General features: G+C 33.4%; 1 protein-coding gene and 1 long non-coding RNA gene across 3 annotated transcripts; both read right to left on the bottom strand.

Moving 5' to 3' along the window:
* Window positions 1–11145: 11145 nt before the first annotated feature.
* On the bottom strand, window positions 11146–13151 carry LOC117632556. The gene is made up of 6 exons (XR_004586486.1): window positions 12535–13151; window positions 12271–12455; window positions 12012–12184; window positions 11656–11913; window positions 11411–11512; window positions 11146–11330 (listed from the first exon to the last, which is right to left on the bottom strand). It is a non-coding gene; the product is annotated as an uncharacterized LOC117632556 (long non-coding RNA).
* A 406-nt stretch (window positions 13152–13557) lies between these two features.
* Window positions 13558–16719, bottom strand: LOC117632555 (uracil phosphoribosyltransferase). 2 transcript variants are annotated; one of them, XM_034366069.1, is made up of 12 exons: window positions 16515–16719; window positions 16318–16410; window positions 16054–16132; window positions 15815–15873; window positions 15641–15718; window positions 15418–15499; window positions 15087–15135; window positions 14664–14725; window positions 14401–14468; window positions 14076–14131; window positions 13954–14001; window positions 13558–13848 (listed from the first exon to the last, which is right to left on the bottom strand). In XM_034366069.1, exons 1-12 carry the CDS (start codon window positions 16647–16649, stop codon window positions 13797–13799), a joined length of 861 nt encoding a protein of 286 aa, XP_034221960.1. In that variant the 5' UTR covers window positions 16650–16719; the 3' UTR covers window positions 13558–13796. The 2 variants fall into 2 exon arrangements, with proteins under 2 accessions (XP_034221960.1, XP_034221961.1); XM_034366070.1 differs by lacking the exons at window positions 14664–14725; window positions 15087–15135.
* Between the last annotated feature and the right edge of the window lie 1242 nt (window positions 16720–17961).

Raw genomic sequence — 17961 nt, 5'->3', positions numbered from 1 at the left:
AATTCAGTTTGAATAATTGTACGAATTAGACCTAATTCATTAAGTTTAAGGGAGATTCACTATTATACCCAAATGGGGGCCCAAATTATAAAAATACCCTATATAAAATGGACTTTAGAAACACACCCAAAGCCCATTTACAATATAACAAAAAAGCTTTTAACTTCTTATAAATTACAAAACTGCCATCAATTTCTTAAAACAAGCCCAACCCCAAAATCTCATAAAAATACCCAAAGCACTCAATAGGGCATCAAAGTAATTTAATAATCAATATTAAATTCAATAAGGCTAGCTATCATTTTTTGAGTTTTTTTTGGGTTTGTTTATAGGAATTCAATTGTGTAGGGTTTATTTATAATATTAGTGCTAGAAATGGGTATATCACTAAATATCTCTAAGTTTAATAAGTATGTAAATAGACAATATGCGCATGACTAAACGTATTAGACCTAATTGTACGAATTAGACCTAATTTATTAAGTTTAAGTATGAATTAGACCCAACTCCTCATGATAAAATGATAACAAGCTAAGGAATTAATTGACCCACGGGGTCATAAAACGTATAGTGTGACATGAAAACCAACCTTAATATTCACTAACCATGCATGCATGCATGGAGACTTATAAAGACAATTAATATGGCCACGCGTATGGCCACGATTAGAGGTGGAAAGCAAATATTTAAGCGGAGGAAGAGAAGTAGGAAAGAGGAGACAAATCATAACACAAGTAATAGGGGTAGTAGTGGATCGGAAACTCGGAAGAATCAAGACGGATGGAGACTCTTGATATTTTAAAGATTATAGTAAGCACATTGGCTGTCGTGGTTGTGGTGTCGGCGGTGAGTGTATCGTGTACTTACTGCTGGAAACGCAAGAGTGTTCAAGACTCTGAAGATGCCTGAGATGGTCTTTCTATACATATATATAGTCAATTATACATTATACATACATAAAATATAGGGCTTCTTAGATCTAGGTCCAAAACAATTAGCTGTCATTGGGTTTAGTCCTCGCGTTTTTTGTTTTAGATGTAGGTCCTTTGACATTTATTACTTTTTTTTGTTTTGTCGATTTGACAAATAAGGAAAACATATTGAAAATCTAAATTTAATGCATTATTTCATTATAATTGAATTCCATAATTTAAATTTTGAATTCTTTCCTTGATAATATTCTTAATATATGGATAAAATACAATTTAATCAATAAGAAGTAAAAACCCACATATTATACCAATCGACCAGACAAGCACCCACATTAAATTATGTACCTGACATCACTACTACATTTTACACTTTGCGCGACGAAGAGAATTTCGTCGCGCAAAATACATTGTAGTCGCACAAATTTTAACGCGACAAAAACTTCGTCGCGCAAATCCGTCGCGCAAAGATCGTGAAGAAAGACTTTGCGCGACGAAAAAATATTGGTCGCGCAAAGTAACTTTGAGCGACGAGAAATATTGGTTGCGCAAAACTTTGCGCGACGAAACACATTGGTCGCGCAAAGTCTCAAAAAAATTTATAAAAAATAAAAAATTCCCGCGTTCCATTTTTGGTACCCGCCCACATTTTTAGAGTTTTGCGCGACGAATACTAACGTCGCGCAAATATTTGCACGGCGAAATATTTTTTGTGTTTTAAATTTTTTTTAATTAAAATAAACTAATTTAATAGTTTACGCTACAAAATATTTTGTCGCGCAAGGTTTTTGACTTTTTGTTTTATTATTTCTTTAATATTAATTTATTCAAATTTTTACTTTTTAAATGTAATTTAATTGTATGATTTTTTTTAAATCACTTTAATTTCAATTGATATTAATTTAATTATATTAATTTATTCAAATTTTTACTTTTTAAATTTAATTTAATTGTAAGATTTTTCTTAATTACTTTAATTTAAATTGACATATTCAAAAGAAAATTACATATGAAAAATAGTGATCAAATTATCCAATAAATATTTATATATATATATAATATTCAAAATGTACACATGAATTAACAAAGTACAATAATAAAATCTTAATGCAAGCATATTGTGGCGGTAGTGGCGGATAATATGTTTTGATAGCTTCCTAATCCTCAACTTTAGCCATCAAAGTCTTGATGATTACCTATAAAAAAAACAAATATGGTCAAATAACAAAAAAAAGAAAAAAAAAGAATGCATAATCTCCCCTAAAATTGGTATACCACAAATCCAACCCAAACTCCAATCTCTCCCCTTTACTCAACCCCAAACCCCACACAAACTCAAAACTAACTCCAAAAACACATATTAATGAAAAAAATTTAAAATTTGGAGAGAATATACCTTTTGGCAAGATTGAGAGTGAGTGAGAATGAGAGGGAGAAGTGAGTGTGAGAGAATTAGATAAGATAGTGATAGAGAGATGAGAGAGTGAGAGATAGTGAAAAGATAGATGAGAGAGTGAGTGAGAGTGAGAGATAGTGAAGAGAGAGATGAGAGATTAAGTGAGAGGAGTGAGTGTGAGAGAAAGGGTGGGATTTGGGGAGAGGGAAAGAGAGAGGAGAGGTAAGAGTAGAGAAAGAAATTGAGAAAATGGTGGAGGAGTTATTTCGGTTTTTAAAATCGTATCACTTTGCGCGACGAAAATACTGTTGGTCGCGCAAAGTCTAAAAAAATTATTTTTTGAAAAAAAATTTCCCGCATCCCATTTTTGGTACCCGCCAAAATTTTTAAATTTTTGTGCGACGAAAAATACATATTGGTCGCGCAAAGTCTAAAACAATTATATAAAAAAATTCCCGCGTCCCATTTTTGGTACCCGCCCAAATTTTTGCGCGACGAAAAATATATATTGGTCGCGCAAAGTTTTGCGCGACGAAACATATTGGTCTCGCAAAGTTTTGCGCGACGAATATAGTAATATTGGTCGCGCAAAGTCTAAAAAATTATTTTTAAAAAAAAAAATTCCCGCATCCCATTTTTGGTACCCGCCAAAATCTTTAAATTTTTGCCCGAGGAAAAATACATATTGGTCGCGCAAAGTCTAAAACAATTATATAAAAAAATTCCCGTGTCCCATTTTTGGTACCCGCCCAAATTTTTGCGCGACAAAAAATATTGGTCGCGCAAAGTCTAAAGTTTTTTTTTTAATTTTAAAAACCCGCGTCCCATTTTTGGTACTCGCCCAAATTTTTTGAGTTTTGCACGACGAACTGTTGGTCGCGCAAACTTTTGAGAGACGAAAAATTGGTTCGTAGCACAATATTTATAAAAATAATTGTTATGAATAATAAAAAATAAAAATATTTTATTTTATGATTTAAAATATAATTAAGGTGAAAGCTACTTAATAAATGTATATACTATTCAATTTCTTAAGTGTTATATGTACAAAATAAATAAATTTAAAGCTACTTAATAAATAAATATATATATACACACACACACACACACACTTCAACGATCTAACCATAAGACTTGTTTGTATATACTTCAAGATCGTATACCCCAAAAATCACAAAAAACAAACATTCAGAGATCTAGTAACGGGACAAAACTTTTCGATAGTTATAAATGAAAAATCACGATTTAACGGTTATTTTAACTCCGATTTTGATGATTTTTTTACAGCTACACTCCTTGACCCTATATGAATACAATGACTGAATTTGATCTTCAATTTAAAACATTTGCACTAGTGGATACCACAAAATCTTATGTTATATTTAACGAAAGTATAAATAAACTCTTAATTGTTAGTGAATATATTGTTTTGATGGCATATGCATTCTACGAAACTAGTTTCAACGATCCAACCGTCAAACTTGTTTTTTTATACTTCGAGATCATATACGCCAAAAATCGGAAAAAATAAACATTCATAGATCAAGTAACGGGACAAAACTTTTCGACGGTTATAAATGAAAAATCATGATTTAACGGTTATTTTAACTCCGATTTTGATGATTTTTTACAGCTACACTCCTTGACCCTATATGAATACAATGACTGAATTTGATCTTCAATTTAGAATATTTACACTAGTGGATACCACATATTTAACGAAAATATAAATAAACTCTTAATTGTTAGTGAATATATTGTTTTGATGGCATACACATTCTACGAAACTAGTTTCAACGATCCAACCGTCAAACTTGTTTGTTTATACTTCGAGATCATATACGCCAAAAATCGAAAAAAAATAAACATTCATTGATCAAGTAACGGGACAAAACTTTTCGATGGTTATAAATGAAAAATCAAGATTTAATGGTTATTTTAACTCCGATTTTGATGATTTTTTACAGCTACACTCCTTGACCCTATATGAATAAAATGACTGAATTTGATCTTCAATTTAAAATATTTACACTAGTGGATACCACAAAATCTTATGTTATATTTAACGAAAGTATAAATAAACTCTTAATTGTTAGTGAATATATTGTTTTGATGGCATATGCATTCAAAAAAACTAGTTTCAACGATCCAACCGTCAAACTTGTTTGTTTATACTTCGAGATCATATACGCCAAAAATCGGAAAAAATAAACATTCAGAGATCAAGTAAGGGGATAAAACTTTTCGACGGTTATAATGAAAAATCAAGATTTAACGGTTATTTTAACTCCGATTTTGATGATTTTTACTGCTACACTCCTTGACCCGATATGAATACAATGAAATAATTCGATCGTCAATTTAAAATATATATTTTCTAACAAAAACCCAATCCGAACAACAAGAATATATTTTTCTAATAAAAATCCGATCCGATCTAAAATAATAAATTTAAAGTTACTTAATAAATATATATACCGTTTAATTTCTTAAGTGTTATGCATACAAAATAAAAAACAAAAATAAATTGGTTTAGGTGACAAAATGTTTGGATTACGTCATGGAAAATTTTTTGAAAAATAATTTTTTAATTTTATTTATTTTTATAAGGACTTTGCGCGACGAAGTTTACTTTTCGTCGCGCAAAGTCACTTTGAGCGACGAATTATTTTTCGTCGCGCAAAATTGGTCGCTCAAGACTTTGAGCGACGATGTATTGTCGTTGCGCAAAAGTTTGTCGCGCGAAGTGACTTTGCGCGACAAATTTTTTTTCGTCGCGCAAAATTTGGTCGCGCAAGACTTTGAGCGACGAAGTTTCAAGTTTCGTCGCGCAAAATTTGGTCTCGCAAGGGTTTTTTTTACTAGTGCATATTGGTAAATAGTGTTATTATTAGCAACGAAATACTTAGTGATAAATCGTGTTACCTATAAGTTAGGAACATAAATTAGAAGACTACCTATAAGTCAGATACAAAAATAGACAAAATAAAATTGTATATTACCTATAAAAAAACATACATAAAATACTATTACACATTGTCGAAAATATGAAAAAACATATATATACCTATGCAATAGGCAATAGGCAATAGGCAATATGACATAAATGACTATTACCCTATTCAAGTCATAAGAGGCAATATTGGAACGAAAAATTATTTTAAAAATAAAATAAAAAAAATATTACATCATAAAATATTTTTAAAAGAATGTAATTTATGTGGCACAAAAATCAAAGGATTTGGATCAAAGTCACCAAATCCGAGGATTAAACTCAACTTCTCAATAGGAATTTGAATCTATATCAACTTTTCTATATAATATAAGGGGCTTATGCTCTTGTAATAAGTTGATTAATTGACACTGCATATTTATCTCTTCAGCTACACTTCTTCTTCCCAAGATTTGTTTCGATTCTCATTTTTTCCATTTTTGTGTATTTTTATTTTTGGATTGTCTGTTATATGGGTAAATTTTTCTTCTGACTATCGCATTACAGTTCACTCATATTATAAGACGTTACTGAGTTTTTTTAGCTATGTATGCATATTCTCAAAAATCATGATTCGAATACATAACTCAAAGTCCACCAAATGTGCCTAGAGGGTTTTCACGTGACATCTAATGTAAGAATTGTACACCTCAACGTTAATATTATATTAATATTCACTAACCATACATGCATGCAGACTTATAAAGACATTAATATGACTACGTGTACGGCCACAATCAGAGCTGAAAAGCAAATATTAAGCAGAGGAGCAGGAGGAGCAGGAAGGAGGAGGACAAATCATAACACAAGTGGTAGGGCATAGTAATCGAACGGAAAACAGAAGAATCAAGAATGTCGGACATCTGGTTGCAAATGGTCACATCCGGGGCCCGGGTCTCGGTGCTCGTGGCCCTTATATATGTGTTTGCCAAGATGTTTGAGAATTGTTATCAATGAGGGGCTTTATACTCTTGTAATAAATTTATTAATATTTTAAAATTAAAATAAATTGAGTAATTGACACTACTGTGTATTTATCCTCAGCTACGTACACTTCTTCTTTCCAAGATTCACATTTTTTTTCCTTATTTTTTTTTGTATTGTTTTTTGTACGGGTTATTTTTGCGTCATATCATTGTGTTACAACGTACTCATGTTATAAGGTGTTTCTTAGTTTCTTTTGGATACGTATGCATATCAAAAAATCATGATTCTATCGCATCATTTGTAACCTGTTGGCTTTGAATTACATTCAAAATAGGTTTTGGGTTCGACTAGTATCGGATCGATGTCAAAATACCAGAAAAAAAATCATGATTCCTACTATATATTTACCACGTGTATAACAGTACGGAGATATTCTCTAGATAAATACAAGAACTGTTCATAATTTTACAAATTTTCAACACCATGCGAGTTTTCATTCAGAATAAATCAATAAAACGTTACTTCCTTGGCTATACATATATACAGATTTGTTGCTTATCTATTTTGACCATTAATTGAAATACGTAGCAGTCAAAGACTCCGGAATAAGGAATAACAATTACGTAATCCTCTTTGGCATACCCAGCAGAAAGCCACATGGTATCTTCTACTCACTTAACAAGACTTACAATATTCCTCGTATAATATTACTTGCTAACGGAGTTTAGCACAATGAAAAATGGTCTTAATTTGTAAATTAGTGGTCTCAGGTTCGAACTCCACAACACCTTGATAATTTGTGTGAAAATCTCATCCTCTTGTAGTTTATTATAGTCTCATGCTTTTCGCAACCGTGTTTGCCTCCTCTATTTGACTAGATCAATATTTGAGTCATATTTTATCAGCAATTTTTAATTTTAATTTTTAAAATTTTTTAAAGACGAGGTCATATATATGTTTACCAAGCATTTGTATTATGTTTGAAAACTCAAAACCTTGAACTTCCGCATGTCAAAGGGAAAAGTAAACTTGAATTTTTCTTAAGGCACTTTTAATATTTGTAATTGGTTAAAAAAGGGATGCCATTGCCATGGGCATGTTACATATAACGTATACCAGTAGAAATGAAGATGGAGACGTGGACAATCATAGTCACACTTATGTTTGTGGCCTTTGCTGTAATGATCGCTTTGAGTTTGTTTTTCGGAAGGCGTACAACGGTACAATTGTCCCCCATGGTGGTACTGGCGGTGGTAGAGGTGGAGGCTTTAGGCGGTGGAGCCCATATTAATAACGACGTTGAAGCCAATATTGGCATTGGAACAGACTTTGGCGGTGGGGCTGACTATGGCGGTGGAGCTGGTTTTGGTGACGGCGGCATAGGAGGTGGCGCTGGTTTTGGCGGTGGAGGTGATTTTGGTGGTGGTGGTGGTGGAGGGGGAGGAGGACATGTTGGCAGTGCATGTTAATTGCTTCGTTTATAGGTGACGGACGTCTATTACACTACCTCTACCATGTATGGGCATATGGTGTTACTAGTCTACCTCAAACAGCACATTTCTAATTTAGAGTTATAAGTGAACTGCTAAGTTGGACTGTTAGAAAGGGGTTGGGATTTTTTCATGTACATAATATTCATTATTTCATGTCAATTATTTCATTAATTAAATCAAATAATCCTCCTCTAGAAGGGGACAAACGCTCTTCTCTTCATTATTCTGCTTTGGTTTTTTTATTTTGTTTTCTACCTAGTATATATGAAGAAACAATATTTGACGCATGAGTTTATAGAACCAACAATGTATTAAAATTTTTTTTGAATACATAACAAAATGCGTTGTTTCGACCAAAATAAATAAAAATAAATAAAATAAAATGCGTAGTTTGAGTTGGATTCTTGAATCACATTTTTTAAGCTTATTAATATATATATATTTTTTCAGTTTGAATAATTGTACAAATTAGACCTAATTCATTAAGTTTAAGTATGTAAATAGACAATATGCGCATGACTAAACTCCTCATGATAAAATAATAAAATGATAAAATGATAACAAGCTGCGGAATTAATTGATTTACAGGATCATAAAACGTAGTGTGGCATGAAAATCAACATTAATATTCACTAACCATACATGCATGGAGACTTATAAAGACAACTAATATGGCCACGTGTATGGCCACGATCAGAGGTGGAATCCAAATATTTAAGCAGAGAAGGAGAAGCAGGAAGGACAAATCATAACACGAGTAGTAGGGATAGTAGTGGATCAGAAACTCGGAAGAATCAAGACAGATGGAGACTCTTGATATTATAAGGAATACAGTAAGCATATTGACGGTCGTGATTGTGGTGTCAGTGATGGGTGTATTGTGTACTTACCCCTGGAAACGCAAGCGTGTTCAGGAGGGCCCTGGAGACGCCTGAGATGGTCTTTGTATACATATATAGTCACTTATATATATTATACGTACATATAATATAAGGGGCTTTATGCTCTTGTAATAAGTTGATTAATTGACACTAAATATTTATCTCTTCAGCTACACTTCTTCTTCCCAAGATTTGTTTCGATTCTCATTTTTTCCATTTTTGTATTTTTTTTTCCACGTTGTCTGTTATATGGGTAAATTTTTCTTTTGACTATCGCTAGTCCACTCATATTATAATACGTTCCTGAGTTTTTTATAGCTATGTATGCATATTCAAAAATCATGATTCGAATCCTACAATATATTTACTAGGTGTATAGTAAATACGGAGATCATCTTGCACGTTGGAAATTATAGTCTCTAGATATATATATATATATATATATATATATACAAGAACTGTTTTATAATTTTATAAATTTTCAACACCATGCGAGTTTTCATTCTAAATAAATAAATAAAATGTTACTTTAACCTCTCCTTGGTGATATATACAAGAAGAGACATGCAATATGCATGTATATAGTCTACTTTTATTAAGGGATTTTTCAAATAATTTTATTTGAGTGACACTATTTAGGGTTCCTTACTATTTTATTTTATTTTTTTAAAGATTCAAACCATCTATTTTTTAAGTATACATTAATAAATTATCATTGCAAAAAATTAGATAAATTGGAAATCGTTTCGACCTCCAATTGTATCCTACAAAATCAATGAACAATGTGCTTCAAGAAAGTAATAAAATTTTAATATTTCAATTAAGTGATTAAATGATATCGAATTTAAGTAATTTTTTTTATAAAAATGATCTTTTGAATGAAAAATAGACTGTTTGGATTATTTTTATCTTTAATTGAAATATATGTAGCAGTCAAAGCTTCCCAAATAGGAATAATAGTTACGTAATCCCATTTGGCAGCAGAATGCCACCTGGTATCTTCTACACTAACACTTATAATATTCCCGTAAATATGACAAATTAATATTACTTGTCAAAGACTCCCTACAAAAATAAAATAAAATAAATCAGATAAACATGCTTTGCGTTGCGTAGTTGCCTTTGCATTTGACTAGCTAGAACTGGTCATATATGCATGCTTGACTTGCTAGAACTGGTCATATATGCATGCTTCCAAGCACATGTTAATTAGTTAAGCAGACGCCTAATTATGAATCACAACTATAAAAGGGAAGCTAAGGGACGCTTGTTTCATTGGAAATCCTAGTAGCGAAAGATGGAAGTCTGGAAAATCATACTGATAGTTTGGTTTGTTGTAGCCGCTGTATTTGTTGCTTTAGGTTTGTTTTGTAGAAGCCGCACTTGGGTAGGCTTTGGTGGTATGGAAACTGGTGGTCATCGTCATCATCACCGCGCAGGTGGGGACGTCGGAGGTGGAGCAGCGTTTGCGGGTGGAGCCGATTTCGGTGGTGGAGGAGGAGCACATGGTGGGGCTTCTGCATGTTGAAGCGCAAAGCCATAACTTCTCTCCCCACACATGGTGCTATAGTTTTGTCCTTGTTTAGCTTTTGGCTCGTTTGTAAGGCTTGGATATTTGTTCTAGCATCTCTCCACTATATTATTCTTTTCATTTTAGGTCCTTCTCTAGGATTGGTTAAAAAATTCCCCAAGTTAATTCTATTTTTTTTAATTAAAACTTATTTATTTGGAGATTCGAGTTAATTATTGTTTATGAAAGGGTATTTTCCTTTTCTTTTCTTTTCTTTTCTTTTTTTATGAAAGGGTATTCGAGTTAATTATTGTTTATAATAAACCTTGGTTTATAAGTAAAACGTCGATTTTTAAAATAACCGTCATCTTATCACAATTAAAATGTCAGTTTTATGAAGAATGCGTCATGTTTTTTTAATTATCAAATGGCGGATTTATTAATAAATATATAAAAGTCGTTTTTAATTGTGCTTAAAAGTTGTATATGGTGTTCAGCGTACGGCGATTTTCAAAAGAAACAATGTTGGATATAATTTTAGTTGTCGGGTTTTTTTTCTCTATGTAAAAAATACCGTTGTGTTTTATACCTTAAACGCTAATTTTTTTTATACAGAACCTGCTATATCCAAAACCTGCATATTCTGAACATTACCAATCTGCTATTTCATAACAAATTTCACATTCATTATGAGCATTACCACAACATGCATATTCTGTACATTATCACAACACTAGCCCCTCACGCATGTGTCAATTGGTTTTTTTTTATATTTTATATTTTATATTTTGTTTTTAGAATTAAGAAAAAATAATATGAGTAGTTATGTTCCATAAAAGTAGGACATATTATCTATTTTGTTTTTAATTTTAATTTTTTTTAATATAAAAAAAAGTGAAATTACCAGATCATCCTCATTTAATTAATAATTTCAATTCTTAATGTTTGAATTAATTAAGGGCATTTTCTGGTATTTTGAATGTTTCACCATTCTCTGCCTTTTGCTTTATATATATAGATACAAAATTTCACATCCATTCATACCAATCTACTATTATCCACATAACAATCTAAAACCTTAAACTGTAATTAGATAGATAGGCGATACGACATATATGATTGCTCACATATTCTGCCCATTCCTTTCGAGCTTCATCAATTTGTTCTTGGGTACATGATGAGTTTTTATTCCTCTTATCCCACTGCAAAAGAGACCCAAATATTAATTATTCAAACAAGCTGGATAATATAAATGCATGTGAATTGATCTTTAGACTTTTACCTTTTGCGCAAACTATAATCTTGGATTCGTAGCTATGTCTCTCATAAAACGCATTACATAATAATAACCACACTCTACATTTGTTGGTTGCCTTGGAGTGCCCTGTATAACCTCAGACTTTGTAAAATTGGACAACAAATTGGACACACATGGAGCATCATATAAAACATTGGACAGAAAATTCTAGGCATGCCATGTTTGAGAAAATTCAAGGAGCAGAACATAGAAAATTCAAAAATTTATACCTCCAAAACTTTCCAATTGGGTACTTTACGCCCTTGTTTGCTATTTTGAGCAGTGAATACTTTGATCGCACTATTTCAAGATAACAAGATGTTATTGCAATATATTTTGGTATACAAACACGCATTACAATGTAGTAAACCAACTTATGTGTTCACTATATTTTTGCAATCTTTATCATTGACACGTTGTGATAGTGAATCCATATAATACATATGGTCTCTTTTCTCGGTTTCACAAGTATCAAGACCCAATGATTTCTGTACAAAATAACATAAATGAGGTTAGGGGTTTGCTCATTGGAGAAGTTAATCATGTTTCGAATGACTGCCTAATTACAAAGAATTGTGGGACTCACCCGGTATTGTAAGGCACCAAGAAAATTTGGTTAGGATTTGCGTTTTAAAACTGATTTGCTAAGTAGTGTGCTCTATGAGAGTATGGTCCCGAGTTAGCGCTTACTTGAGCAGGGTCGACTAGTCCAACCATCGTTACCATATTTCCATTTTTCAACTACTCATATAGGGGTACCTAAGTAACGAATTCCAATAAGTGTTTGCTGTGTAAAGAATCTGAATTGTAAAATGAACTAATTATATAATTTTGTTTGTTATTACCTCAATATATGTAGCTATAACAGTGGCTCCAATTTCTTGCATGGCACCACGCTGCAAAATATCTTCATGCAAGATGAAGGTTTCACGTGTAATCTTCATAGGTCGACATAGGACTTTAAGAAGAATGCGGCATTTCTGTCTGAGTAATCTGTTTGGATTCCCTCAACAAGGGACTTGCCGCGTTTCTGTTTTAAGCAATAGAGTTTAGATATATAAGATAGCTTGTATAACACATTCATAAATCGTGATCAGTTCCAGTATTACCTTCACATCTTCCTGGGGTTCAATTGGATCAACGTTATCATCTTGATGCGATACAATTGGGGATTGAAGCTTATTAGCACCTGAACAACTTGCTTTGTCAGACAGTGGAATTACGGGACTTGGAACTTCATCTGCTATCGGCATTGGAGCACTTGGTGATTTTAGCCTGTTTGGATCAATATTTGGAAGTAGTTGACAAATTTGTTTGATCCAATAGCCTCACTCTCCCCCTGCTAGCAATAGGTTTGCTCTAAACTCATTCCTCGCACTCTCTTTTTTTAGTATCTCTCTTACACTTTCCTTTAAGTTGAATGAATTTCACAATAGATCTTCTTCCCTGCAACTTGATATATGAATAAGGAATGAATCCACGGGGTCATAAAGCTGTGTGGCGTGAAAATCAACATGAATATTAATATTCACTAACCAGGCATGCATGCATCATGGAGAGTTATAAAGACAAAATGGCCACGCGTACGGCCACAATCAGAAATATTATTTTCATTAATGGTTTTAATAAGTCCTGACCATAAAAGGGAAGTTCTGGGAGCTTATTTGGGCACATCCAGTTCCAGTAGATGGATAGTAGATATAAAGTAGAAAGATATGGAAACGTGGAAAATCACAGGCTTAGTTTGGCTTGTTGCCGCCCTGCATCTTGCGCCTGCCGTTTGCTCTGTGGAATTTGTGACTTGCTAGTCAGCGGAGGAGGTGAAGGAGGTGGTAATGGCGGAGGAGGAATATGACAGCGCACTGAAAGCAAGTCTATGATCTTATGCAACAATGTAAACAACTTAGCTAGGTAGCATAAGTTGATCTGTCTCTGCTTGTTTATTGTATTTCTCTTCTTTTTACTTCCGGTTGTGGGCTTGGTTAAAAGCTAAAACTCTCCGGGAGCGCCCTACTTTTTTTATTTTATTTTATCTTTTATATTGATTCAACAATTGTCATCAATCAGCTTGGCTATAATTGAATTTGGAAGTCATTTGGCTAATAGAAATCAATTCCTATCACACTCTCATGGAATCTCCAAAGCCAGATTTAATTATGCTCAAGAAAAATTGGAACGGTTGATACAAAATCCATGGGGGACCCATTTTGGTTCCTATTTCTTCAATACCATATTTTGCAAAATGAATCAAGTTTACCTTCCTCTAATAAAACAATGATTCTCAGAAATCTTTCCTATTAATAGGCTTAATATTCCAAAATTGCAGGAGTAAGAACTAAAAATCAGATGCCAGCGTACTTGAGTAATGACTTCATGTACCGAAGCTGCGGTCTCCAGCATCACCCAGTCCAGGGATTATGAACCTGAAATCAGTGTAAGCATGAAACGATAAGTATTAAACTGGTTTGCAGCATTCATAGCATTAGCTATTGAGCAGTAGCCACATCTTATCAATGGGAGGTACTTACCCTTTTTCATTTACAATAGGATCAATGATGCCAGTGTACACATGAAGCCTGAGAAATTACAAAAACAGAGTTAATGCTGTGCTTCATTCCAAACCGTAATAATTGATTGATAATATCATTACCCTGGAAACTTCTCGCTCAGCTTTTGCAGGGCTGGAGGGGCAGCAACAGCAGATATCTGTGATATGGTAGGTAGATTATCTTGGTTAGGTATGGACCAACAAAATGAAATGATATGACTCTCTCTAATCAACCACCTTCAGCACCATCTTATCTCACTGGACGTGAACTAACTTCATAACATTTCATCAACTGCTTCTACATAAAACTTCAATAGTATACACTAGTTTGCTAAAAGATCATTACACTAGTTTAGCAAAAGTGATCACAAATTAAGACACCTATATTTAGGCACAAAGTTTCAAAGGAGACCTCCGAAATACTTACCACTTTAATTTGCTTGTTGTCAACCCCGTGGTCCTTTAATAGGTTCATAGCTGCCACTATAGTGCCACCTAAAATTGAATATAAAGAAAGAAAATGAGAAAAACAAATAGAACTAGGACTTGCTTGTGCCTAGATAATATTTACTGGTTACTGCAAACTGCAAGTTTGTACTCATCATGCAATCAAAAAACACAACATATGGATGAAGAAGTTCACTAATCTTAAATTTAAATAAAATCAGATACCAAATTTTTTATTCATACCTGTTGCTAGCATAGGATCAACCAAAAATACTCGTGACCCTTCAGGAAATTTGTCAGGTAACCTAAAAGTATATCACAAGATTTGCAAGATAAGTAACCAAGTAAGAACACATTTTTTTTTTTATAAGAGCTTCAGTAATAACATTTCAGCCCTTAGATTAGATATGTACAATTGAAATTTCCAAAGGAGTTTTATGCATCTCAACCGTTCATATTCCATCAAAGAGTTTGAGATGCTATTATTTAGCTACTTAGTAAATGGCCACTAATTATACAGAGATCTGGGAACTAACTCTAAGAACACAACAAGAAGAAGGTAAAAACAGAGTTTCATGGACACTTAAATAGAAGTGATAAGAAATTGTTCAAAGTGTTAAACAAGCCTTTAAGAATGATTTTGTCAGTTAGACAAGGAATACTAACTTGTTCAGATATACTGTTGGTTGAAGTGTCTCCTCATTTCTGCCTATTCCTACATTTGTAGAACAAATATAAAGAGATGAGCTAATAAAATGTTCAATTACAAAGAGAACACGAAGGGACCTAATCCAAAATCAATTTGACAAAAGTTGTTAATTTAAGAAATGGAGATACGTCTCATGAAATTCAAAAAATATTCACTTCGACTTCATGACCAGAATTTCTTGTAGTCATTCATGGATATCAACTTAGTAACAAGGTTTCTATAGACACACCAAATCTCTTTCTTTTCTATTTCAACTGCATGTGTGATCTATGCAAGAACCTTTCTTACCAAGATGGTACGTTCTTGTTGCTGGCAAGATTGACGACGCATGTTCCACCAAAGCTAGACCAGCTCTTAAAATTGGAACAACCTGCAAAACTAAAAGACTAAGACATCAATTTATACTCGCCTGCAAAACTCTACTGAATCATACACGTATATAGAATATCACTAGTTATCTATGTAAGGGATAACATTTTCTTAAAAGAAGAATTCAATACTGAGAACTAACCGAAATAGGTTCCCTTGGATCTACGAATTCAACTGATGCGACACCAAGCGGTGATTGGATTTCTCCTGTGACCGTAGGCTGACATAGGAAAAAAAGAAAAGAAGCAAAACTGCCTTATATAACTGAAATAGAATGCAATCCTCATAATAAAGAGTGTAAAATACGACAACTAACCAGCCAATCTCTTGAAGCTTCATATATAAGAAGCCTCCCCAACTCAGCCATGGCATTTCCTACAACATATGAATTCCGGTGCAGCAAAGCAATAAAGATTTAACTATTTACAAGTTCAAAAAGTAAAACAGAACCATTGTTTAATAAAAAGAGTAGATTTTTCACCAATCTAACCAATTATCAATCAACCTTACATATTACATAGAACCGAAAAAGGCAATGTCCTAATTGTTACTTACGAAAAATGGGACAAGGGGTTTGCTCATTTCTCAAAACTGAAACCCAATGCTTGATCAACGGGTGCGGCGGCACGAATACCTGGAAAAATCCAATCAGCCCTATCAATTCAGCACATCATTTCAAAATAAAAATAAAAAACTAATTCTGACAGCATTATCTACTCTGAGCTCTTAAAATTCAGCCCAAAGTCCAAAAATATCCACGGAATTTAATAATCAGTAACCAAACAGAGCATAAGGGTAAAGAGTAAACAGTGAGCTCACAAGCATTCTGTCCTCGGAAACCGGTTTCTCCTCAGTGGCCATGTGAGCCCTCACAGTACCAAAGCTACGCCGCCGCGCACTGGAACACGAGACCTGCAAGGCACCAAAACGCCTGGTTTCAATGCTTTAAATACCGAGAAAACAAAAAAGTTGGGGGATTTATTATTAAACTTCTATTCGCAGCGAAATGACGTTACCTTTTTGGGGTTGGAAGAGGAGGCGGGGGTGAGATTAAGTAGGACAGGGGAGCTAGGGTTTGAGAGTCGACAAGTGAAACGCTGCGTATCGGAAGAAGGGCACCGGAGAGTGAATTTTATACGGCACGTCGCCATGGATTGGATTTAGTTTGTTGGTTGAGGTGGTAGAGGCCTGAAGGACTCAACGACCAACTCGACGCTCCAAAATGACGAAAATTAGTTTTTGGGGGTAGATTGGGAACGAAAGTAAAAGATGAAGAAACGCGTGCAGTTTGGACCGTGGGCCTTTGGGGGTGTTTTGTCCGGTGGCCCAAATAAGGCCCGTGAGCTTTTGGGCAAGTGTTTGGACCCCGGAAAGGAAGAAACGACATGCGTTTTTCTCTGGGCTGCACGTGATGTGCAATGGAACATGCAAAGATTTCGACGTATTTGTCGTTTAGTAATTAGGAGTATGAGTTGGATCACTTTGGTTATAGTCAATGTCGTTTTCCAAGTCCTAACTCCTAATGCTTTATCCTACAAAATAAAAAATGTTAAATATTTGACTTATTTGGCCAAGCACATCGATTCATTGAACTATTACGGAAAAACAACCAAACATCCAAAGATCCTACTTTGCAATGAGTCATACTTTCTCTACATTATATTAATTTATAATAATTTCTATGAACTTAGATCCTATTTGAACTTAGATTAATTTAGATTGAAATTTATTATAAATAAAATTAAATGAGGAACGTTTGTCACTTGTGTAGGATAATCCGTACAAAATGAGACAGATCAATCATATTACGTCAATATTAATAATTGTCGTTTTTGTTTGGGGAAAACGACTGAACTACAATGATTGTTTTATGATTCATTTTCAAATGATACGGGGACAAAAAATTATAACAAAATAAAATGTATCAAATTACATTTTTAGTTTATATAATTTAACTCATTTTTTTACTCTGGTCCTTGCCACTTTAATTTTAACAAATTCAATAATGTATGTTGTTTAGTTTTTTTATTTTTTTGCAGTCAAAGTCCAAATCAAACTTTTCTTCGCACAAATTCTCCAATTATTTTTTGTGACAAAATAAAAATTCTCCAATAACACTCTATCATGTAGAGTTCTTATTATATATGACAACATATAATTAATTAAAAATAACAAAACAATACTATTCCTGCGACGGACAAATTTTTCTTCAGAAATGGGTGGTTGAGGTTTCAAGCTTGAGAGGACGCATCGATGTCGGATGATGGAGGGCTTGGCCTTACTGTTGAGTCGGGGGTTCCACGTCTTGTTTGCTACTTGAACACTCTACATTTGATGACAAAATAAGAATTAATGATTAAATTCTTGTAATCTAATAATCCAAAATCCATGCATTGAAGTGGGTTCCATGATATTAAACCAAAAAAATTAAAACAAAAACAAAAAATACCAAAGGCCCCCAAG

The sequence above is a fragment of the Prunus dulcis genome, chromosome 6 (assembly GCF_902201215.1).
Source record: "Prunus dulcis chromosome 6, ALMONDv2, whole genome shotgun sequence".
Taxonomy (NCBI): Eukaryota; Viridiplantae; Streptophyta; class Magnoliopsida; order Rosales; family Rosaceae; genus Prunus; species Prunus dulcis.
This window is presented reverse-complemented; position numbering and strand designations above follow the sequence as displayed.